Genomic DNA, 26243 nt, shown 5'->3' on the forward strand with positions numbered 1-26243 from the left:
GTGCTTCCATGAGCTTTTATTTCTGCAGACTTCATGGCAGTTACTGTATCTGCAGCTGAATGCCAATGATGCTCAATTGTGAAGCCCTTTGTTGACTATCTCATAGACTGCCTAACTTTTTTTTTAAGTAACCATCCAGATCAGTTTATTTTCCATCAGATAACGCATTTCTGTTTTCACTTAACAGCTTCTTAAATACATTTAGATATATGGTATTTTGAGTTTGTTCCAGTGCTTTTAATTTACTGCAGGAATCAGTAATTGCAAGTAGTGAGTGGTAATTAAAGTAATTTTGAAAAAGAGTAAACTGACATCAGTTCATTCAGAACACAACACTGACCCCAACTGGATAAGACAGTAAGTACAGTCTGTAAAATATTTGAAATTTGTCTTATCCGCTGAATCTTTGACCTTCTTTTGAAATTCTGACAGATCTAGAAGAGCTACAATTTTTAATTGCAGCGCATAATCCATTAAAGGAGCTTTTAAGTAAAAGTTAAGGTTGCCGTCCACCTAAATCGCAAAGCCCTCACAACGTTTCCACAAATGTGCCTCCAAAAAAAAAAGCTATCTCTCTGTGTTGAAAAAGGTTGTGCATGAACATAAAAGGGAGAATTCATCTTCATAATGGTACTCGTGATGCAAGAAAGTCTAAATGATTAGGTACTTTACCTTCATTTCCCAAAATTGATTGATGTAAGAATGTATAAGTAACTGATAGTACTAAATATAATTGTAATATTCATGTTGTATTTGGCAGTAATTATATCAGTCTGATAAACACATACCGGTTATTTTCTCTCATTTTTTTAAGATTGTCATGCATGCAGGTTAGTGCATGTCTCTTGAACTGATCAATTATTTTTATTGGAATGCAGAAATCAGTATACATTTCACATTGATTTTAATATGTGAAAAAGATGGTTTTCAAAAGTATGAATACACGTTTTATACCGATTTCATATCTATATTTATCATAAAAATATATAATTTAATATTTCAAAAGTACGTAAGCAGGTGAAGTACTGGCATACACCAGGCTGGACTTAAATTCGACCCATAACAGTAGCAGTACCAGAAAGCAGTGAGAACGTATTGTTATTCTGGGTTGCCTCAGTGGATTAATAAACCATCAAAAGGAGTCTTCTTACTTGGACAACAGACTTCTTTTGCTGCATACAAAATATGCCCCTGTTGTGTCTGTGGCTTTTCACTTTGGATGTTGGATTATAACAAAGGGATTCACTACATGTTTTATGTGTGTGTGTAAATATTAAGCATTGTGGTTGATGTCATCAATTAATATGCAATTCCCAAGAATTTATTTTATGGTAGTCTCACTTTTAGTCTTTTCAAAAGCTACTCTAAAAACGTTTTAATGGCTCAAATTGTATTTGTTTTTTTTTACAGATTGTGTGCTTCCTGCACGTTTGAAATAAAATCTAAGACAGTTCAAATAATCACACAACAGGCACATTTATTATTAATTATTATTATTATTATTATTATTATTACTACACATTCTTCTAATATCTCGAGGGGCTGAGATGCCTGCTGAGGACGCAGTAGAAAATTATTGGAACCTTGCGCCGTACTGTTACGTCACTCACATGCGACGGTGTTACCGTTCGCTCCAGTTGCAAACCCAAGCATCGCATCTCGGCGCATCGCTTGTTTGATTGTTTTTGTCACGGAGTTCACTGAAACAACAAGCCGCAGTGGGAGGAGAGAGGCGAGCTCAGGTAATTGTTTAAAGATGGTTTATGTTTGCAAATGACTTGTTGAGAAGTAGTTCGCTCTTTAGGGGTTTCCAAACATTTAAGAAAGAACAGGCAGCAGGCTGGGGGACGGAAATGGTGCAGAATTCGGAGCTAGCAGCATGGCTAACGTTAGCTTGGAGAAGGACCGACGTTCATTTAGCAGCTGCGAGCTTTTGCCACAATTTAAAACCCATTCACCTTTCTTATTCAGACAGTTTATTGTGTCTTGGTAGTTTTAAAGGTAGGTGCGTGTGACCTTCAAGTATTAAACTGAAAACTTTATGCACACTTGGTGCTTTAAAGCGTCTAGTACAACACGAAAATATCAAAGGGTGTTATATAATGTGTATATTTGTTTTTTTTTAAGAGATGTTTTAATTTCAGATTTGAATTTGATTCAGTTTTAAAGTCATGCAAACCACAATTAAAGTTAGATTTTAATTGCCCCTGCCCAATAAGAATATTCCTTCAGTGCATTTTATTCAAATGCACTGAAAGCATACGTTGATTGTAAGTTAGTTTATCCAGATATTTTACAGCTTTCAGGTGTAAAAAGTTGTTTATTTACGCCAAGTTACACTGGTCCCAAGTCAGTTACCCCACATTTCGTCTCTTCTTTTACTTATTCTAAAATTGCTGTGATATACCCCAATGAATTATGCTTCTTGATCATTACAATCATAAATTCTCAAAACTGAAACAGCCAACGCCTGCTTTAAAGGCATTTTGACGCACCCACGTTGCTAATCTATGACGCCTAGAGTGTGTAAGCTTTGTCCTAATCTAATAAAAATCGTTGCATTTGTTATTTGGCATAAGAAAACTTTATGGGATCCAGTTTGAAACTTGTATTACATGAACGGGTCAAACTTGGACAAAATTATTTTGCACTTGTTACATTTTATCAAATGCTGTTTGTGATATGATACAGTAAACCTTTTGTTTAATTAATTAGAAACCACAAAAGATTAACCTCGGAGCTTTGCTGAGGATGTAGCACATGGGTGTCAAACCCCAGTCCTTTAGGGCTGCTGTCCTGTAGTTTTTAAATGTGCTACAGGTACCAAACACTGGAATGAAATGGCTTAATTACCTCCTCCTTGTGTAGATTCCCCAGAGCTTTGCTAATGACCTAATTATTCTATTCAGGTGTGGTGCAGCAGAGGCACATCTAAAAGGTGCAGGGCAGTGGCCCTCCAGGACTGGAGTTTGACACCTGTGATGTAGCAACTCAGCAAACCCTCTTTTTAGGCCTTGCTGCCCTGCGTTTTCATGCGTTTCCCTCCCGCCGCACATCTGACTTGAATAAGTGCTTGATTAACAGACTTGTGCAGCTTTTGATGGCATACAGACGAGGTTACGCAATCATTTGAATAAGTTGCTCTGGAGCAGAGATGCACCTGGCAGCGGTCCCTGAGGACTGGGCTTGAGAAACACTGGTGTAGGTGAAGGCTCCAGCAACTCTTGAAGTAATTAAAAAGCCGTTTATTTGCAGTCAAAACTCACTTTGGCTTGTGAGCTTTAGCAGGCTACAAGCTGAAACGTCTTTGACTACATCACCAGATTTTTTTTATTATAAATAAATCAATTTGGATTGCATTTTTGCTTGCTCTAATATCTTAGACACCATCATCTGTCTCAGCTGTGGACACATGCTGAAGTGGCAACCTGTCCTGCTGACTGGATATCTCACTTTCATTCAGAGTGTATTCATGACATGTGCTAGTCATTTAACCTCTTTGCAATTTTGATAATTTCATAGTTTGGTGGTACAATATCTGCAAAGTGTCTATTCTTATAGGGTGCTTTGACAACCAAGAATTTAAAATGATTTTCTGTTTTTTGTTAGTTTTTTTTACTCATGATCTACTGCAAATAAATCTGTTAACTACCTTCAGATAATGTCTATCATCCATTTGTTCCTCAGTTTTTGGTTAGTTTGATCAGGAGTCACAATCAGTCATGGTTCATGTCATTGAACCAAGAAAGAGAGGGAGAGTTTTTGAATTTAACATAACTTAAATGTTACATGCTGGAATTTGACTACTAACTTACACAAATAAGTACTTATCTACAACAAAAGCTATCCTGACATGCAATGGTTTTTAGATACATAGACAGGAAATGATTTGTTCTCAAATGGGAACGACAAGTTTGATCAGGGCAGCTGCTCCATCTTAGGACGACAGATTGATCCAAATATGGATCAGAACCGAAAAATACAGAAATGTGATGTATTAATTTTTAAAAGTGTAAAATCTATTTATACGTAAGGGTTTATTATGGCTCACTGTTTCTATCACTCGTGACAAAATCCATCTACAAGGATAAACAAGCAGATAATACTAATTTTCATTGTAATTATATAAAACGTGTAATAAAATTAGACGTGCAGTTAGAAATGGACCCGGAGCTTTCTGTGCTACTGACCTCTGCAGACCGAACCGAAACCTGGATTTTCAAAATAAAAGGAGCGTCTTCCGATGTGCGTTTGGAATTTAAGCTCGTATCTTCTGTTGTTGACCTTTCGGGAAATCAAAAGAGCTGGGTGGGGCAAAACGCCTGGGGATGGCAGTCGGAATATGAAATATGTAATTTAGAATACGCTTCCTGATTATCAGAGTCGATCATTTCCCCTTAATGCTTAATTTTATTGTGAGGCCCTGAGCTCAGTCGGTGAATGCCCTCTGCCTCGCTCTTTGTGAGCAGTGCTCATATCCGTAGGGGGGGGGAAAACCCCGGCGTGGTCACATGACCCGCAACAGAAACCTAACTTTTACCAAGAAGAGAAAACGAAACTTAGCTTTCTCCCACGTTGGCCCCAGTTCCTTTCTTTTTCCAATTTCTCCTCATGTTCTGTGTATAGCAGCTCAAGAGCGCATGGTGCAACATTACCGCCATCCATGCAGTATTTATAAGCGGGCTTTGGAAGGCTGCGGACTTTACCGATCTAACTCTGAGATGATCCAGCGTGTTTCACTTTTCATTTAAGCTACCTAGAGCCGAGATTTTCTTGTTCTATCTGTTCCGCGCTTATTTTTCTTTTGTATAACCTTAGTATTGTAATTTAAATTCTTTTTGTCAAACAGTTTTAATAACTTGAGCATTGGAAGACTTCTAAACCAGCAAGCCTAAACGTGACCAAACTGTCTTTTTCACCTTCTTCCTCTGATCGTCTGAAGGTGAGATTCATAATCACATGTACTAGTAGTGGGAGGCCTTGATCATAGACTGCTGTGCTTCTACAACCATGCTGCATGGAGACTATGCAGATGTTGATTCATCACTCTTTGTTCACAAATCTGGCCTGGCTGTGAGCATAGAGACATGTTCTGTCTGAAAAATACATAGTTGTATTTTTGGCTGTCACATGTTGCATTGCATCAGGATCAAAGTGAGTCAGCTCCAGCCCATGTTTGGCTCCCAGGCTGCCGCCCCCCTCCCCTTGTCGCTGCTTGTTACTCTGATGAACCAACACTGCATTGTGCTCCATTATTATGGGCCTGTTCGGCTCGGTGCTGACCACACCACAGGCGATGAAACCTGACTCAGTATTGGGTGTCCTCTTGTTGTCGCTGGCTGATGCAGACACCATTGAGTGTTGTCGGGTATGACACCGGACGCAGAATCGATATTTATAAAAATCCGAACCGTGTAATTTGACATTCAGATCATAATCCCCGGTGTTTGTTTCGAGGCAGAGAAATAAAGTGTTTGTACAGAAAATGAAAAGTTGCTGGATTATCTATTATGTTTCTCTGACTCTCCATTACAGATTTCAAGCTGCAGCATTAGTTTATAATGCTAGCAATAATAAAAAGCTGCTACAAGCAGTTCAGTTTTGAATTATTAAACCATTCGCTTTCACCTCAGGATTACCTTTCAGCGTGACACAGAATGATGACATTTCCCTCTGCAGTCTCTTTGCTGACTGACTGTTATATGAAAATAAATGCAGTACAGATTAACCTCTGCATATACTTTTCGACTGTCTATGTTTAAACCTTCTCAGATTATCCACTCTGGTGTGCTGCATTTCAGGACAGCAATGGCGTCCTTGGAGTATAGGTTGTCGGACTTGTACAAGGACACTTAAGCAGGCTGAAGGGTTGCTGACTGATGTGATGGTTTCTTTTAACCTTTCTACTTATTATGTCTGTCCTGACTTTGTTTTTCACTTCCAGCGTGTGTCCATCCTGAGCCAAGGCTCCATCTTCTGTGATTTCTGTTGGAATCCAAGTGCTTGACGTGATCCTTAAGCTGAACAGAGAGCTGCTCCGGCCCCCCTTTTTAGCTCAACCCCTGCGCTATGAGCAGAGGTAGAGGAGGGCCTTACAAAGAACATTTCTACAGACGCCCACCTCCCCACCTACAGGCCAAGGAGAACTACAACAGACCAGTTCAGGCCCAATTTTTTCATGGAGACAACCCTGATCTGATCCCAAACCTAAATTACTACAACCATCCTGGAGGGGCCCCTCAGCCGCAACCTCCCCTGCACCCATCGGCTCCCCCTGTACCAAGCCACATTAGATTGGCTGCTGCTTCTGACTACATACATAACCAAGGTCAGGGCGGCAGCCCAGCTCCAAATTCCTTCATTTGCAAACAAGCAGAGTTTCTAAGAGGACAGAGCACCGAGGCACCACAGTTTAGATCCAGCCAACGAGGCGGGGGCGCACCATTCAGCAGGCCACCTAGTTCTCCATACCAGGCACCATCAGGCTATATTAGACATTCAAACCCAGGCAGCAGTCCAAGAGGTCGAGGGGGCTACAGCCCAAACCAAATTTTTCGATACTCTTCAGGTCCAAGAGCAACTGGAGGGGCCCTGGGCCCTCGATTACAAAATCAAAACCAGTTTCAAGGCAGAACCAGCTATAATCAGTCATCCAACAGACAATGTTGGCCCCAGACGGAGTCTCTCTGTGACCATTTTCAGAATCTGTCTCTTCAACAAGATCAGTCTAGCCGAGGTAGAGAGAGGTTTGACAGATACTCTTTCCCTAGCAGCTCGACAGAGTCGAGGTTCGAAAGAGTTAATATCACCTTGACGCCAGATATACAGGAGCAGGTGCACAGAGCTTTGGCTGCTTTGAAGTCAGGTGAGAGGATCTCTGCTAAAGTATTAGCTAGAAGAATCCATTTACCCAAAAAGACAGTAAACAAGGCTCTCTACTCTTTGGAGCGGTCACACAGAGCTTATAAGCAAGAAGTGCTACCTCCTCTGTGGAGTTTGTACAGGGCGGAAGGAGATTACGTGTCTGACAGCAAAAGTCCAGCTTCATATCTGTGTTTTGGTCCAGAACATCCACAAACAGCTGAAACAGAGGCTGACCCAGAAAAGGAAAACAAGGGGCAGGTCAAAGAAGAGGACTCTGATACAGAATCGAATTCTTCTTACAGCTCGTCTTCAGAGTCTTTTGACTTTTACAAAGCCCAGTCAGCGGCAGGAAGTCAGAACGAAAAAGATCGTCCAAACACAACCAGCGCCACCCATCAGGAGGCTACTTGTCCCATCATGGCAAACAGCAAAGAGCAGGTTTTACAATTTCTTCTAGATGTAGGAGAGGCAACTGCTCTTGTCATAGCCAAAAATCTGGGTCTTAAAAATGCCAAGCAGATCAACCCCACCCTTTACGCTCTGGAGAAGCAAGGTGAAGTCAATAGGGATAGCGACGTCACTCCTCCAAAATGGATGCTTTCTGCACACCGCAAAGAGAGGATGGAAAGGAGCTTAAAAATTGCAAAGAGTGCCTCCGTTTTTGGGCGTCATTTGGGAATGGAAATCTTTAAAGAGGAGGATACCGCAAGCGCCGATTTCCTATCAACCTTACCAGGACTTGAGCCTTTGCCACTGTTGGAGGATTTGCTGCCAGAGCAAAGTCAAAGTATTGAGGTACGACAAGATTCATCCTTTTTAATATTGTTATATTTTTACTTTCAGGGAATATTCCAGAGTTTCTATAGTGAGGTTCTGTTGAAAGGTTAAGATTTCTTTTGGAGTTTTCTTTTGGAACAAATGCTGATAAGTTGAAACATTGGCTCTCCCTCTTAAAACAAGTTCCAAGTTATGTCATAGCTGTTTAATTTTGCCTATTAGTAGATTTTAGTTAATTTTTTACTAAATTTATAAACTAAAACCAAACCCTCTGTTCCTCATTTCCATAGCTACCTGTATTGTTGAGTGAGGACAAAGCTCCTGGCGAGCAACTGTGGGCTGATGATGAAATCCCAGAGTACCTCAATGCAATCCGGCGAGAGACCGACGCAAAGAAGATGGCAGAACAGCAGGGCGGTGCTGTGGGAACCGTCGCTGTGTCGGTGGCTGCACCACCTCCTCAAAATCTGTGGGGCAAATTACAGGAAGTGAGGCTGAAGAACCCGGTCAGCGGCCTAATGGAATATGCCCAGTATCTGGGCCAAAACTGCGAGTTCCAGCTCCTCGACCAGTCAGGACCCTCTCATGACCCAAGGTTAGTCAGTCGACTTTTTAAGTGAGCATGTTGCCTTCTGCAAGAATAATCTGTTATTTACTTGGATATGCCTGAGTTAGAGTTGGAAAAATAAGGTCTTTATTGATGCTCGTTATCACCAGGAGCAATGTGAGATCCATCATTTTAGTTTTGTGTTTGCACCTACGTTTGTTTATCTCTTTGAAGTACCTCTTAAAATCTTTGGAGGGAAATCCTGCCTCCAAGAAGTGCAGCCAAGAATGAAAATAACTTAATTGTTATTCATCATAGGAGCCGGTGTCTTCAGTTAATCATATATTCAGGGATTTTACATAGTCTGGAATGAAAAATAAAGAAAAATGTTTATACTTTTCAGGCTTTTTTCCCCCCATCTTTTTAAAGTTTCCTTATGGAGAAAATAGCAATAGTGCACACTATTCCTTCCTTTTTTTTTTTTTACATTTTACCAACTAGAATTTTTGTTCTTGACTCACTCACTAAATGCACACTCAAAAAGGGGTATTTCACTACTTTTTGAACATCAAACTCATATGTTTATGAAACTGGTTGTTTTTAAAATACCAAACAATACACACAGTCTGCTCTATTTTGGTATTTCACTAACAAAATTTAAAAAAAAGTCAGTCAGAAAAATTGTGCACTTTTAAACTAGCTTCTATCATGAAATCCCAGTCGTTTTGGTTGATAAAAGAGTTGTGATTTTGAAACAAAGCTAGTCTAAGTTACTCCACAAACAAACAGAACTGTGAAATGATGCAGTACCATGTTTAAAAAGCCAGAAGCCAACATCAGCAACTTGTTGTTTTTGGATCTATGGAATCTATAGATAAGACTACTATGCAAGCAGATTGAGGTGATCATTCTGATCTCATAATTTTGAGAAAGCATCTTGAAAAAATATTAACATTTCAGTCTGGAAAAGCATTCAAGTGCTGTATGTCGATAGCTTGGGTGTCTAACGTGTTTGTGATTTTCTTTGTTTTTGCTCTGGTTAGATTTCGCATGCAGGTGATGTTGAATGGGAAGCTGTTTCCCATCGCAGAAGCTTCCAGTAAGAAGGTTGCTAAGAAGGATGCTGCAGCCGCCGCGCTGCGCATCCTTATCGGAGAGATTCAGGGAGGACCAGGTCCGCTGGAGGAGGCAAATGCTGCCGGTGTTGACCAAATGTTGGATATACTTCCAGACACAAGCGTGAGATTTTTTTTACTTTGTTAAAATAATTTCTTCTGTATAAATCTATTATGGGTTCTGGATACTAAATATTTTCAAAACTGTCCTTAACTTGTTGAGTCTGAAGTTCTTCCCGCCCCTCCCCCGTCTCTTCGCCAGGGTTCAGTTGAAAATATATCGGGAACCTTCGGGTCGAACAACGTCGAAGTACCAGGGGAAGGACCTCGACAGCCGCTGTCCCGGTCTCTGCCTGGTGGGAAGAATCCAGTGTCTGTACTGATGGAGTACAGCCAACGCAGTGGAAACTCCATCGAATTCATCAACACCGGGCAGGCTGGACCACCACATGACCCAAGGTTCTGGCTCCTTCATTTCTATTTGAAGCAGATCTTCCTGCCGAGTCCTCTGCAGTCACACATTTCAGCCTCATAAAAGCAGCCATCTGTTAAATCTGTTCGTAACACATTAGTCATCTGATGGAGACAATACCATCTTTATCTATCTTGTCTTTTCTGTTTAATCCATCCCTTTAAGCTGAGATGGAATGCCACATTTCATCCTCTTTGCTTGAAGTCTTTTCTTAAAAAAAAACAAAAACAAAATCAAGGCATCATAAGCTGTAGAGGTACCGTGAGTTTAGCTCATTTGTTTAAGTCTTTGACGCAAACAGGAGTTTTGTATGTTCTTGATTACCCAATTTTAACCCTTTCTGTCCTATTTCTAGGTTCATGTTCAGAGTGAAAGTTGGAGACACGACGTTTGCAGAAGCCTCAGCGCCAAGCAAGAAGGCAGCACGTCAGCTGGCAGCAGAGGAGGCGGTTAAAGAGTTAATGGCTGATGGAAAACTGCAAGTCAGCAAGGTAACAAATACAGGATGTTAAAGACCTCATATTATTATTCTCATCAAGTTGTTGAAAAGTTCAGATCAGGGTGGGTTTATAAAACAGTTTCCAAGTTTTGAATGTCCCGTACACCACTGTTCAATCTGCCGTCTGAAAATAAAAAAAGGGAATTGAACAACTGAAAACCTACATGGGCATTTTTGTAGAAGCAACCAAGAGTTATAGAGAGCATCCACTCTGGTGGAAAAATGTATCAATGTGACAATTTATTGGTTGTGCTTCATGCAAATCTAGAATAGTAAGAGGAAATTAGTTGGAAATCCATGTTTACATTTCGCCTCTGGCCAAATGTAAAAACAAAATTGTGTGGTGGAAAAGTAAATCTTGTCATCCCCTTTGAACACTCCATCCACAAGGTGAAACTTGATGGTGGGAGGTAGTCACAGCTGATGGAAGGTAACCGGCTGAATCCAGAAAAGTCCTAGGAGAAATCCAGTTAGATGTTGCCACAAGCTGGTTTTGAGGTTCACCTTTGTGCAGGACAACATCCCTAAACGTGTAACCGGAGCAGCTTTGAAAAGCTGAGAATCTTTCATAAAACACTTTCCGTATGGTAATTTAAAGGAATAATGATGCAAAACTTAATTCTCTAGATGTGCATACCTCGTAGAGACTTACTAAAAGAAATGCCTCGAGGCTGTTGTTGCAGAGGTAGTGGCTTCTACACCTTATATACGTAATGTAAATGCACACCACACTTCTCAGATCTTTAAAATCACGCGTCATTTCCTTCATGCACTACTTCTTCTGAGTCTGTTGCATAAAGTCACAGTCAAATACACAGAAATTTCTAGATGGTGCAATGAAAAACTGAGGGGTATAGTTGCTTTATAAGGCACCAAACACTGTAATAAACTATATTTATTAAGGATATGGTGAAATCTGTTCCCCTTGCCGACTCTTTCACATCTTCACTGCCTCGCCCCTCATTTCTCTCTGGTTTCTTCCAGCCTCAGTTGCCCCTCGGCCCGTCCTTTGAAGGAGACGGAGGTGCTTTCCGAGCAACCTGTCCTTCGTTGCCTCCTCTAACTGCAAGTGAGTTGCAAGCTGCCCATGAGGCAGGGGTCGGAGACCTCATCAATCACCTGAACAACAACGCCGTGTCAGGGCTGTTGGAATACGCCAGAGCTCGGGGCTTTGCTGCTGAGATCCGCCTGGTGAGCCAGTCAGGACCTCCACATGATCCTAAGTAAGTGCAAACTTTTTTGTTTTCAATTTTTAAAAGCCTTAAAAAACGTTCAATCAGAGAATGTAGGGTTTTTTTTTTCTTAGATCTAGGCTAAGTTGTACGTATTTCTTTATAGGACTTTGAAAGGTTCTCCTTATTGTCTCTACTCCCTGCTCAGGTTTACCTACCAGGCGAAGCTGGGCGGCCGGTGGTTTCCTCCAGTTTGTGCCTCCAACAAGAAACAGGGAAAGCAAGAAGCAGCAGACGCGGCGCTGCGGGTTTTGATTGGAGAAGCTGAGAGAGCAGCACGCACCGGAGAGCTCATCCCAACTGAGGTATCTACAATTAAGATACATAAATTATTCAGCCCAAAAGTAAAAAAAATAAATTCTCCAAATTCACAGGAGTTGATATTTAGCCAACATGGGAGTAAAGCAGCATGTATCGGATTATAGAAACAAAAGCAAGTTGTGCAAAACTTGACTTATTTCTTTCAAAATTAAATATATGTATATCCACAATACCTGGGTGGGGAATAACTTGCTAAACTTTTCATTTGTTCTTTAATGGATAGTTTATAATTGTTCAACTTGGAAACTGTTATGAGAATGAAAATGTGCAGTGTTGTCTTCTGATATAAAAGTATACTTAATAGATAAATGTGAATGAGTTTAATCACTTTAGTAATTCAACTTTATACACACACAATAATTTTACTTTATAGAGAGAATTGATCCAAACACTGGACCCTTTGCTCCTCCACAAGTTTATACTAAAACTTGTCATAAACACACTGGAATCTCCCAGGCAATACATTCCCACCCGTGATTACACCTCAGGGTAAAAGTAATAATAAATAAATTGTGTGGTGGAAAAGTAAATCTTGTCGTCCCCTTTGCAGCTTAATGCTTTGACTGACTTTATAAAAAGTGGTGCTGAGATGATCCAACAGGACAAGTGCAGACACGTCCATCATCTGAGGCCCTGAGAATACCATAAGTGACTTTCACCGGTGTTGTTCCAGAAACAAACACGTTATAGTGTAATTAGGGTTGAACGTACAAGTTGAGGCTAATAGTTTTGATGACTCAGAATGCTTACTGCAGATCTGGTTCTGCAGTTATTTCTTCGGCTATCTCATGTACCGATAACCCAGTTAACATCAGAAGGATGCCAAGGATTAGTCATCACTGGAGAATAGGTAGCTCAACACAACTGTGACACTTTCAAGTGTGGCTAGAATCAATCTTGTTTTCCTTCATTGATGATGAATAGTGTGCTGCTTAGTTACATTCAGAAACCTCATAATCTGCAAAAATAAATGACCTACTGTTAATTGCACACAGTCTTGCCATATAAATGCGGTTATAGCTTCACATGGAACCACTAGAAATGACCAAACAGCAGACTGGTTACCAAAAGTGATGTAATTCCTGTTGACATACTGTAAATAGATTTTCTGATGTGGCCTATTCAAGTAAAGACTCCATCTACTTTCTTTAAGCCTACCTGATCGCATTCTCTTTGTCTGCACTGTAAGTGAATGAATCATCCATCCATCCATCCATTTTCTGCCGCTTATCCGGGGTCGGGTCGCGGGGGCAGCAGCTTCAGAAGGGAGGCCCAGACTTCCCTCTCCCCAGCCACTTCTTCCAGCTCCTCCGGGGGAATCCCAAGGCGTTCCCAGGCCAGCCGAGAGACATAGTCCCTCCAGCGTGTCCTGGGTCTTCCCCGAGGCCTCCTCCCGGTGGGACGTGCCCGAAACACCTCACCAGGGAGGCGTCCAGGAGGCATCCTGACCAGATGCCCGAGCCACCTCAACTGGCTCCTCTCGACGTGGAGGAGCAGAGGCTCTACTCTAAGTCCCTCCCGGATGACCGAGCTTCTCACCCTATCTCTAAGGGAGAGATCAGCCACCCTGCGGAGGAAACCCATTTCGGCCGCTTGTATCCGTGATCTCGTTCTTTCGGTCATGACCCAAAGCTCATGACCATAGATGAGGGTGGGAACGTAGATGACCGGTAAATCGAAAGCCTCATTTTTGACTCTGCTCTCTCTTCACCACGACGGGCCGGTACAGCGCCTGCTTCACGGCAGACGCTGCCCCAATCCGCTTGTCGATCTCCCGTTCCCTTCTTCCCTCATTCGTGAACAAGATCCCCAGATACTTGAACTGCTCCACTTGAGGCAGGACGAGCCCCCTGACCCGGAGAAGGCACTCTACCCTTTTCCGGCTCAAGACCATGGCCTCGGATTTGAAGGCACAGAGCCTCATCCCGGCCGCTTCACACTCGGCCGCGAACCGCTCTAGCGAGAGCTGCAGATCACGGTCTGATGAAGCCAACAGGACCACATCATCCGCAAAAAGCAGAGATGTGATCCTAAGGCCACCAAAACGGATCCCCTCACACCTCGGCTGCACCTAGAAATTCTGTCCATGAAAGTAATGAACAGAATCGGTGACAAAGGGCAGCCTTGGCGGAGTCCAACTCTCACCGGAAACTAGCCCGACTTACTGCCGGCAATGCGGACCAGACTCTGACACCGGTCATACAGGGACCTGACAGCCCGTATCAAAGGGCCCGGTATCCCATACTCCCGGAGAACCCCCCACAAGGCCCCCCGAGGGACACGGTCGAACGCCTTCTCCAAGTCCACAAAACACATGTAGACTGGTTGGGCGAACTCCCATGCACCCTCCAGGACCCTCCTGAGGGTGTAGTACTGGTCCAGTGTTCCACGACCAGGACAAAAACCACACGGCTCTTCCTGAATCCGAGGTTCGGCTATCCGACGGACCCTCCTCTCCAGGACCCCTGAATAGACCTTACCAGGGAGGCTTAAGAGTGTGAACCCTCTGTAATTAGAGCACACCCTCCGGTCCCCCTTTTTGAATAGGGGGACCACCACCCCAGTCTGCCAATCCAGGGGAACTGCCCCCGATGTCCATGCGATATTGCAGAGTCGCGTGAGCCAACACAACCCTGCAACATCCAGAGCCTTAAGGAACTCCGGGTGGATCTCATTCACCCCTGGGGCCCTGCCACTGAGGAGCTTTTTGACCACCTTGGCGACCTCGTCCCCAGAGATTGGAGAGCTCAACCCAGAGTCCCCAGGCTCAGCTTCCTCAACAGAAGGCATGTTGGTGGGATTGAGGAGGTCTTCGAAGTATTCTGCCCACTGGCCCACAACGTCCCGAGTTGAGGTCAGCAGCACACCATCCCCACTATAAACAGTGTTGGTGCTGCACTGCTTCCCCCTCCTGAGACGCCGGATGGTGGACCAGAATCGCCTCGAAGCCGTACGGAAGTCTTTCTCCATGGCCTCTCCAAACTTCTCCCACGCCCGAGTTTTTGCCTCAGCGACCACCCGAGCCGCTTCGCCCGCCAATACACATCAGCTGCTTCTGGAGTCCCACAGGCCAAAAAGGTCCAAGGACTCCTTCAGCTTGACAGCATCCCTCACCGAAGGTGTCCACCAACGGGTTCGAGGGTTGCCGCTGCGACAGGCACCAACAACCTTGCGGCCGCAGCTCCGATAAGCTGCCTCAGCAATGGAGGCACGGAACATGGTCCACTCAGACTCAATGTCCCCCACCTCCCCCAGAACGTGTTCGAAGTTCTGCCGGAGATGGGAGTTAAAACTCCATCTCACAGGGGACTTCGTCAGACGTTCCCAGCAGACCCTCACTACACGTTTGGGCCTGCCAGGTCTGACCGGCTTCCTCCCCCACCACCGGAGCCAACTCACCACCAGGTAGTGGTCAGTGGACAGCTCCGCACCTCTCTTCACCCGAGTGTCCAAGACATACGGCCGCAGATCCGATGAAACGATGACAAAATCGATCATCGAACTGCGGCCTAGGTTGTCCTGGTGCCAAGTACACATATGGACACTCTTATGCTTGAACATGGTTTTCGTGATGGACAATCCGTGACGAGCAAAGAAGTCCAACAACAGAACACCACTCGAGTTCAGATCGGGGGGGCCGTTCCTCCCAACCACGCCYCTCCAGGTCTCAATGTCATTGCCCACGTGAGCGTTGGAAGTCCCCCAGCAGAACAAGGGAGTCCCCAGGAGGGGCACTTTCCCATAACCCCTTTAAGGACTCCAAGAAGGGTGGGTAATCTGAACTGCTGTTCGGCCCGTAAGCACAGACAASAGTCAGAACCCGTCCCCCCACCCATAGGCAGAGGGAGGCTACCCTCTCGTTCACCGGGGTAAACCCCAACGTACAGGCGCCAAGATGGGGGGCAACAAGTATGCCCACTCCTGCCCGGCGCCTCTCACCGTGGGCAACTCCAGAGTCCAGCCCCTCTCAAGGAGACTGGTTCCAGAACCAGAGCCATGCGTCGAGGTGAGGCCGACTATTTCTAGCCGGAATCTCTCAGCCTCGCACACTAGCTCCGGTTCCTTCCCCACCAGAGAGGTGACGTTCCACGTCCCACGAGCCAGCTTCTGCAGCCGAGGATCAGACCACCAGGGTCCCCTCCCTCGGCTGCYGCCCGTAACACATTGCACCCGACCCCTTTGGCCCCTCCGACAGGTGGTGAGCCTATTGGAAGGGGGACCCACGTCTCCTCTTCGGGCTGAGCCCGGCCGGGCTCCATGGGTAAAAGCCAGGCCACCAGGCGGTCGACATCGTGCCCCACCTCCAGGCCTGGCTCCAGAGTGGGACCCTGGTGACCTGCGCCCGTTTGAGGGAACGCCAGATCGAAAGTTTGTCTCCATCATAAGGGGTCTTCGGGTTGCGCTTTGTCTGGTTCCTCATCTAGGACCTGTCTGCCTTGGGTGACCCTACCAGTTGCATAAAGCCCCAGACAGCATAGCTCCTAGGATCATTGGGACACTCAAACCCCTCCACCACGATAAGGTGGCAGCCCAAGGAGGAGTGAATCATATTCACAGATTTCTGCACAGGAGAAGCAAAGATGTGTAAATAACCCGAAAATAATTTGTCTGAAGTAGGTTAATATGTTGTGTCTGTGTGCGTGTGCGTGTGTGTGTGTGTGTGTGTCTTCAATACACAAGAAATGAATCGCATGCAGAAAAACCTATAGTTTAAATAGCTGAGTTTCTGTCTTTCTTTCTTTCTTCCTTTCTTTCCAGCTACCAGTAAGTGGCAGCACTTTGCACGACCAGATAGCCATGTTGAGCCACCAGCGTTTCAACGCCCTGACCACCCGCATCCAGCACAGCCTTCTGGGACGCAAGATTCTGGCCACCATCGTCATGAGAAGAGGGGAGGGACTGGGAACTGTCGTCAGCCTCGGAACTGGTAAATCCCTGACCCATAACAATCGTCGGGTTGGATGTAAACAAAATGTTGTCCCTGCATTTTTGCCTGTTTATTCTTTGCTTAGAGGAATTTAGTGTAACAAACAAGACAACTGGGTCACAGAAGAACTGAGAGGCGTTTGGTTGTCATGTTGGTTGACACTGAATGTTTTCTTTTGTTTTGTTTTTTTTCTATCAGGAAATCGTTGCGTTAAAGGGGAGGAGCTGAGCCTCAAAGGGGAGACAGTAAATGACTGCCATGCTGAAATCATCTCCAGGAGAGGATTTATTCGGTAGAAATTGATACCACGCTTCTTTATTGATGTTTCTCCCTCATTTCTAAAAATACGCTCTCCTCTCCCAGAACCAGCCTGCGTGACTTTATTTTGAGATGTAACCCACCATCTCCTTTCTTCTCAGGTTTCTGTACAGCGAGCTGCTCAAGCACTACGATGGAGCAGACGACAGCATTTTTGAGCCCGCAGAGGAGAACAAACTCAAGATCAAACCTGACATTACCTTTCACCTCTACATCAGGTTGGGACATCTTCCAAAGCCTTTTTAGTCTGGCACATTTGTGTTTCATTCTGAAAGCCTCTTAACTTTGGTTAATGTTTTTTCTGTCCTTTCCTGCACAGCACGGCACCTTGTGGGGACGGAGCTCTGTTCGATAAGTCATGTAGTGAGGCAGGAGATGAAATTGAGGGCCACAAGCCGCTTTTTGAGAATGCAAAGCAGGGCAAGCTTCGTACTAAAGTGGAGAACGGTGAGACAAAACTGCAAAATGAAACATCCTACGTGGGAAGCTACAGTGGACAGAAAAAGTCTGCTCTAGTTAACTTACCAGGTTTTTGTGGTGTCAAAAATGAGTCCAGTAGAACTAATTCCTGAATACTGCCTGTTTGGGTAGACCTCTATAATTATGGTATGTCTCGGCTTTGCAATATTCATCACTCTACAAGTTTCACTCACAATAAGAGCTCACCTCGGACTGGTCTGTTCCAAATATTCAATGTTATTCTGATGTAGCCATTTTTTAAATTGGATTTTCTGCTGAAGGATGAAGTCCATTTTCAGCTTCCAAGCACAATACTGAAGGTTTGCACCTTCAGTTGGTTTTTAAAACCTTTCATTATTCGTTTCACCTTTACTGCAGGCTCCCGCTCTAGCTGGAGAAAATTGGCCATGAAGCTCGATTCTTTCACTACCACGATTCACTTGTGGCTGTGTGCTGTTTTGCAGATGAACAGTGTTGTTTTTGTGCCAAACATGCTTTTTTTGGAATCATTGCCAAAATGTTTTATCAGGTCACACTACATTTCCCACATATATTTGCAGAATTTAGCCTTGTTTGACTGTTTTTGTTTCAAAGAAGTCTTCTATATTGTTGTGGGATACAGTTACATGCAGTTTTTCCATCGGTTTTGGTTGGACGTCCAGCTCCTGGCAATATAATTGCCAATATATGTTTTCCTCTTCATGACCGTATTAAGTTTGTTCGGTGTTGTATATTTTGCTTTGGAAATTCTCTTATTCCTTTCTCCTGACTGACGCTTTTTTGACATTAAAATCCCTTTGATGCTTAAGAGGCTCTTTTCAGACCACATTTTCTCAGAGGTGCAACAAAGTAAATGTCAGGAAAACCTTCTAGAGCGGCTCAAGTTTGTTTTGGATTATTCTAAACTCAGGGGGTGTTTAAATTTATTCTGTCACATTAGCCGAGCTCTTGGCTCTTCGTTTTACTCCTAGAAGATTTCAGTTTGTGTTTGACTTCAGCTGAACAGGTCATTTGTCAAATTAAAGGTGGAAAAATGTATCCAGGTCTCATATTTTACATCACAAAAACATGCTGTTTTAACAGGCAGCTATAGCCCTTTCATATCTACTCGAAGACATTTTATTCATATCGAAGTCCTGCTTCTGGTTTGTTTGGAAGAGACGCAGTTTCTCTCTCGTTGTGTGCAGGTGAGGGGACCATCCCAGTGGAGTCGAGTGCCATTGTCCCCACCTGGGACGGCATCCAGCACGGTGAAAGGCTGCGCACCATGAGCTGCAGTGATAAGATTATGCGCTGGAACGTGCTGGGCCTGCAGGGGGCACTACTCTCTCATTTCTTGCACCCTATCTACTTAAAGTCCATCACCCTGGGTAAATCATGCTGCTGGACGACAATTGTCACCGTCTCAGACAACTATTTGTAAGGTTTAAGAGTAAATCAGATAACGCCCACTCTGACAGATTTATGTCTTCCGTCATGACAGGCTATCTGTACAGTCATGGTCACCTGACGCGTGCGGTCTGCTGCCGGCTGGCCAGGGACGGCGAAGCCTTCTCCCAGAGTCTCCCTCCTCCCTTCACCCTGAACCACCCGGAGGTGAGTATCCAAGTTGTTCTCAAAGTCAGGACACGGACATAAATCAGAAACACGGAGGTCATTCTCACTAAATTAATTCATTAAGCTGCCAACTCTCCTATTTGTGCCTTCAAAGCTGTTTTTCATTGTTCGTCACATGTAAATGGGACTCATCCATCAATTAACAAAAAGCAGAAGGGTTCCTGTTGTGCTGCCAGGAAAAAAAAGTCCAAAATCCAGTAGCTGGCAGTTAAACTCATCGTTTGCCTCCTTCTGTTTGCTGAGCCTGTCATGCATATCAATTAAGATCTAATAGGCACCACTATTAACAATTAACTATCACCCCACATCTATTGGCACCCATTAATTTTTTTAAAAAGTAAAATGAATATTTTGTAGCTGTGGTATAATCTGAGAGAAAAAGAAATAGAAAATAAATTTTCCTGCATGTATTCAATAGTTGAGGGAAAGAAACATTAAAACATTTTTTAACAGTTTTTTTTTACATTTTTGAATGAACATTGTTCATTAATGTTCACTGTTAATAGTTACGCAAAATATTTTTGTTTGCATCCCACAGAATAAGATGGAAAGAAGGTTTTTCCGTTTAAAATCTGAATTCTATGTAGAATGCCCTCTCCAGAGTGACAAAAATGAATATAATTAAATTCTTAGAAATTAAATTAAAATCTCTTCATATGTCGCTTTTTAGAATGGAAACTAAGTGCTTTATCAGCATTTTTTTTCTGTCATAAACTCAAAATAAACATAAAAATCTTGTAAACAAATTTGATAATTCAAAGAAAGTGCAGCTAGATGGGGTTTAGGAATGAAATGAAAATGGATTTTAACTGGCCTCTGAAAAAGGTCAGGAAAAACACGCCGTGTATTCAGAATGTCGAATGTGAGACTGAACTGGAAACAATGGATGCGTCTCGGGTCAGTTCAAGTTAAACTCTGAAGGATTTTTTTCCCCTTTTACTTTAGTTTATGCTGCTTTCTGCCGATACATTTCATCCTCTCCTGTAACATTTCATAAGGCTGGAAGATGCACACTGAGGGACTTCTGACCATTCCTCTTAACACGATCTCCACAAATCATCTCTGACACTTTCTTCTTCAGCTCACTACGCCCTGCGGGGCTTTTGCTCACATTCATCCATTGTTTCTTGCCAGAGCCACCTGGAGAGGAAAAGCTGAGAGCTCAAAGCGGTCCTTAGCATTTTTATGTTTATGTTTGTGATGGTAGAATGGAAAATGGTTTTCTCTGTTATGTCTCCCAGTCAACCAGTTGGGATCTAGATTGTGTCTTAATTGTTTTGGAGACTTTGTAACGTTGCACCTGTTCTCAAACTGATCTTTAGCTCCCTTTTCTCCCTCCTGACTGCCAGTGGCTTAGAGAAACGGCCCTCTTTGTCACATCATGCACATATTTATACTCCCAGTGAAAAATGGAGTATGAACTTGGCAACTAAAAGTTCCTAGAAACTCTAATCGGCTTAAAGAAAAGCATCACAAAAAGGTTTTATTTATTTATTTTGTATTGAAAGTGTTGTTAGAGGTACAAATAATTATTCTCCTGGTGAGTTTAGCAATTGATTCTTAACATGGGATGTTTTCCCCCAATGAATAAAAGTACTTCACTATAGGTTGGTTTTTTTCTTTAATTTTCACTGTTATATTTCTGTAAAAAGATACATTTACTTTAAGCCTCTTCACACATCTTTACCAGGAGTGCCATTAAAATAGTAAATGCAACAATCTGTTTGGATGTTTACATCTTTTTTATTATTGATTTTACATTGTCTGTTATACTCCTAATTGTGCTGACCGAACAAATTAAAGTTGTGTTGTTTCTCCATGTCTGACCACGACTGCCAAGTTATTGTTGTATTTTAATTTACATCCAGACTTTTTTTTTTTTTTTTATCTCCCTGTTGAATTAAAGGTGGGCAGAGTGAGTGTGTACGACTCCACCAGGCACACAGGCAAGACCAAGGAGTCCAGTGTGAACTGGAGCTTTCCAGACCAGCACAACGTAGAGGTGCTGGATGGGACCAAAGGAAAGCTAGATGGGTATGTGTCACACTGTCCTGTAGCCTGTCTGGTCTGTTTTCTTTAGCTAAAATCTTAAATCTATCACTGCTTACAATCAGAGCATCATGAAAGCAGAGTCATTCTCTGGGCCAGTTACATTCAGGAGTTCAGTTGGGTTCCTACATTCCCATTTTGCTTTAGGATTTTGTAAGCCTCATTTAAAGATTGTAATTAATACACCAGGATGACTAACTCTTATTACAATAACATTTGAAATAATATAATCATTGCCCATCCCCTCTGTACCTTAAATAGCTGCTATGGTGGAAATAATTATGTGTTCGTTCTTATACTATTGTCCCAAGCATGTTCTTTTTATTTACGTGTAAAAGTCACTGATATTATTAAAAATTGCATGTATGTTTGTGCAACATTGCCCATTTACAGTAAAAATGAGAGAAATCATGATGCCACCACCACCGTCTGGTATTAGAATATCATGAATTTTTATTTATTCCTCATTCACAATGTTGCTTATGCAAACCAATGTTTTGTTTCCTTACGTTCCACCCTGTCTGTTTTACATTTTTCTCCATAAATACAAAGCTAAAGAATCCTCAAATGTTTCTCCCTTCAGGAACAAGCAGGCCATGTCCCGCGTGTCCAAGTCCAACCTGTTCTGCCTGTTTCGCTCTCTGTGCCAGAGGTGCAGCCGCACAGACCTCCTCTCTCTGCCCTCCTACGCTCAGGCCAAGACGTCGGCCGTACCCTTCCAACTTGCCAAGCAGCTGTTCTTTGAAGCTCTCTGCATCCACGGATACGGAGCCTGGATTGGCAAGCCGCTGGAGGAGAAGAGCTTCGAAGTGTTGGAGGGAAACAGAAACAATGGTGGGAGCGTCCCTCTGGGAGTTGGGAACAGTAAAAACGGAGGGCTAGTGGAGTACAAGCAGGTGGAGGCGTAGATCCGTGCAGGGGGCTTAATTTCAAAAATCTAATTCATCTGTGGGGAAAGAAAGGGTAGATTAGGGAGAGAGGGGTGGGGGGACGGAGACATAATAAAGTAAAAGTACAATCAAACAGCACAAAGCCAGTGGCCAGAACTGTGTCTTCTGATGGAACATGGTTGAAGGCTGCTGTGAGATTGATGGGAAGGGACGGGACGAGTCAAGGGCAAAGCCTGAAGTATGAATGAGGTCACAGTTGACAGGACGGAGCTGGGTAGAGGTCCAGGGGCTGTACAGACCACTGTAAACACTACATGCAAGAGGAACTTTCTGCAGTCAGTCTCCATCTCTGTCAGCGCTGCACGACTCAACTTCAGCAGTTTGTGCGCAGTCCTTTGCATTATGTTCCAGACCTGTACTGTTAATTGTTCTGTTATCGGAGTGCAGACCATATCGTGTTTTCTTTTTATGTTGTTGGAGCTGGTTTGTAAACTATGCTTTATGTTGCTTTACGTGGAAACTGCAAAACAATCTGGACCAAGATTACTTCTCAATAAATTGTTTTATTATTACCATTTGCAACAAAAGAAACCAAATAAATCTGGCCTAGTGTCACTCTGCATTGTAGCGGTGAATATAATTGCAATTAAGGTAAAAACGAAACAAAGAAAAAAAGCGTAATGCTCTTACATTTACTCTCCTGCGATCTTGGCGCGTTGCTCAGGAGGAGCGCAGCAAATGTGATGGTTGCAGAAGGATGCGGGGGGTTTGTCCCGTGTTTCTCAATCCCGGTCCTCAGGCCCCCTCTGCCCTGCATGTTTTAGGTGTTTCCCTTCTGCCACACACCTGGATTGAATATTTTGGTGATTAACAGACTACTGCAGTACTTGATGGTCATGCAACCATTTGAATCAGCTGTTCTGGAATATCGGCACATCTAAAACATGCAGAGCAGGGAGACCTGAGGACTGGAATTGAGAAGCACTGCGTTGGACCATCAGTTCCTGAAACCAAACAAAAAAACAAAAACCTCGGAAAAGTTCACGCGGGGTATGTGCAATCCTGCGCAGTCGGACCGTGCACAGAGTAAAAACCTGTTTGGTCCAAATGACCCCGTCTCCGAAGTCGTAGGCATTAAAGTTAGTGATTTGCTCTGGCTAAAGTTCGGCAAAAATGTGGCATAGAAGCAGCTTTTGGGAAGGTTTAAGGAAGAAGTGATTCTCTTCTGCAATGAGAATTTGTCAATTTCCGATGTGCAGGTTTTGTAATTCTTTGACCTACTGATACAGATATTTTTTTATGATCTGATGTAAGAAAAAAAACCTCTTTTAAGGGATTGTTAATTATTTATATTTGGGACATCACACCAATCTTCGAGATAACTGTCTCTATAAAGCAGGGCTTTACTGTCATGAAACCCAGTTTTACAGCGACACAAGATAAAAACAAAGTTCATCAAGACAAAAACAGTAGAATCTTTCCCAAGTAGATTTTGACCACAAAAGAACAAGTGTGACTGACTTAACAAAAAAAACATTTTTCCTATAGATTTCCAAGAAAGTGTGGATCCTTACCACATATTTAAGGTTTCCAAAACCCAGCCGTTTCCAAATGTTCTGTTGAGAAAGGTTGAGAGACCTAAACAATAAAACAGAGCATCTTTGATCGTGTCCAAAGTATCTCACTCATACTGAATGATTCCTTTCAAATAGCTCCTTGCAACTTTTATTCTTTCTGAAATTATTTTAAATACATTACTGATGGTAGGTGTTTTCCCCTCAGTGATGGCGTCCCCACAGAAGAGTGTGAGTAGGAAGGCCTGACTCGACTGGTTTTTGTCCAAAAGTCAATTTCTCTGTGCATTCCCAGTTGGACGGTGTGGTTCCTTTGAGATCAGATGCCAATTTAGGACTGGTAGCTCACGCTGTTGCGCACGAAGATTTACTTTAAAACTGCTTTTCCTTCGTTGTTGGTCATTCATGTGACGGTCAGTGACAGAGTATGGAGATAAAGGTTAAATATAATTTCGTGTTGGGAATATAAAATTAGTGGTTTGCAGAACTGAAGTACTCCCCATTTTTAAAGTCAACTGTTTGACTTCTAAAGTTAATGTTTCGTCTTATGTTGCATATAAAGTGTTTTTCTTCATTTTAAAGGCCTAAGAAGCCTCAGCAAACTGACAGCAGGGTCGTCTTTGTATTTTCACAATTTCAGTCACTTTAGCTCTGACTGGCAGAAACAACGATTGTTCTTTGTAAATATATATTTACATTAATCTCCCTTTAAGGACGAATTGCTGGGGTTTTATTATTTTAATTGATTTGAACAATGCATTGACTTAATTTGGTTGAAAGGAGAGAAATCCTTGTTTTAAACTTACAGTACAGCCCCCCAAACTTTAACTGTACATAGGATCAAGTTTTATCAGACACTTTAAGATTGTGGTTGAAGCTTCTGTGTTGTTGTTTTTTTTTTTTTTTTGTTTTCGCTTTTCCGATTTCTACCAGCTTGTTAGTTCCCTGCACATCCGTTGACATCTTGTCTTTATAGTTTTAATTTCCTCAGTTTAGGTAAAAGCCTTCGTTTGATTGGTCTCATCTGTCCTTTCCTTCAAACATTTATAGAGAAATTACCATGTCTCAGCCTGAAAAAAGTACACCATCACTGTTTGTATGGCTTATGTGGTTTGAGTCTTTCTACTTTTTTTTTTTCTTCCCAAGTCTGTAATTATTGTTCTCGCAATGTTTTTGAAAGCCTCAAATGTTGCTTTTTAGCTTCTGCATGGGAAACGGTTAGATCTCGAAGCGTGACTCTCTCAGGAGGACTGCAAAGTCGGGAAACGTGGCTGTCTGTAAGGGGCGCTGTTTTCTTAAATAAAACTGCTGATGCAATATATACATGAGCTGTACACAAATACATGAGTACACAGACATGCAGTGGGTTTCAGAAGCCTGAGTCTGGTGTCAGAACCTCGTTTAAGTTTGTTACTCAGACTATTCAGTATTTGCTTTAACTAATACTCGTATGCAGATATGCCTCGGAGGTTTTCTTTTTTTTTTTTTTTTTTTCCAAGCAAGGAAGAGCTATGCAAGCACTAAGTGATACTTCAGGCAGTTTTGCGTTGGTCTGCTGCCTCTGCAGAACTACTAGATTTTTCTTTGTTTTTAATTCTTAAGCTTTAAGTTGCTGTTTTAGAACAGAGAGAACCTTTTCTTTTTTCGCAACTTTTAATTTGGTTCTTATATTTCAGCTGTGACAGGGGGACTATAACTTGTGAATCAAACACAATGTAGCAATGCTGTTAATGTAAAATAAAATTGTTTCAAGAATACAAAAGAAATGGAAATGGTTTTGATGTGACACGGTGTAGGTCCTTGTATTGGACTCAGACCTCTGGATCCCACTGTATGCAACAATAGATGCTCGGAGTTTGATGGTTGTATGTCTGTGTGTGTATGTATTTGTGTTTTTAATGTATATATTTTCTAAAAATAAAATGGCTTTTTATATTTTTTTGTTCATGTTTTTTTTTTTTTAGATTAAAGTGAATTATATATTTCTTTTGAACAATGGACTTTGGGAAATTGAGATAATAAAAATGGCAATCTGTCTCATTTATTTTGATATGTAAACTGTTGAAATGTCTAAAGTGCATGAAGCTGTTTAACTGGTTTAGAAGACTTGTTTGAAGGCAGACATTTTGAATAATCAGATTTTAATGTCAGACCAGACACACAAAGCAGCTTTCAAATCTTAATTTCATTGTTCTTTGCTATCCGGGGAATCGGGGAATAGTTTGAGGTTAACCTCAAGAATACTCGACTTATGCAGCCAGACAGTGATCCAAAGCACACCAGCGACTCCACATCCGACTGACTTCAAATGGAAACTAAAAGCTTTCAGTATGGCCTGTCAAAGTCTGGATTTAAATTTAACTAAGGCGCTTTCAATTTTTCCAAGAACAGTGAGCCAAAATTCCTAAAGCATGATGATCCTAAGTGCTTAAGTAGAAGGCAACTGTATGTTTTGTTTCTTGAAGACGTTTCACCATCCAACATTTGGAAATACACAGATCTTAATTTATTGCCTGAGATTAAAGTTTGCTGGATCTGAAACAAAAGAAGAAATCTGTAAGGGGGCAAGTATTTTATATCAC

General features: G+C 42.6%; 1 protein-coding gene across 2 annotated transcripts; it reads left to right on the forward strand.

Moving 5' to 3' along the window:
• Positions 1-1626: 1626 nt before the first annotated feature.
• adar (adenosine deaminase RNA specific) lies at positions 1627-25705 on the forward strand. 2 transcript variants are annotated; one of them, XM_008431746.1, is made up of 16 exons: positions 1627-1742; positions 5945-7659; positions 7932-8236; positions 9232-9427; positions 9566-9762; positions 10131-10266; positions 11259-11497; positions 11655-11811; positions 16586-16754; positions 16953-17046; positions 17174-17290; positions 17392-17519; positions 18719-18901; positions 19015-19127; positions 21055-21182; positions 21781-25705. In XM_008431746.1, exons 2-16 carry the CDS (start codon positions 6070-6072, stop codon positions 22103-22105), a joined length of 4077 nt encoding a protein of 1358 aa, XP_008429968.1. In that variant the 5' UTR covers positions 1627-1742; positions 5945-6069; the 3' UTR covers positions 22106-25705. The 2 variants fall into 2 exon arrangements, with proteins under 2 accessions (XP_008429968.1, XP_008429969.1); XM_008431747.2 differs by lacking the exon at positions 1627-1742 and adding an exon at positions 4506-4942.
• Positions 25706-26243: the final 538 nt, after the last annotated feature.

Source organism: Poecilia reticulata, linkage group LG16 (assembly GCF_000633615.1).
Source record: "Poecilia reticulata strain Guanapo linkage group LG16, Guppy_female_1.0+MT, whole genome shotgun sequence".
In the NCBI taxonomy this organism is placed as follows: Eukaryota; Metazoa; Chordata; class Actinopteri; order Cyprinodontiformes; family Poeciliidae; genus Poecilia; species Poecilia reticulata.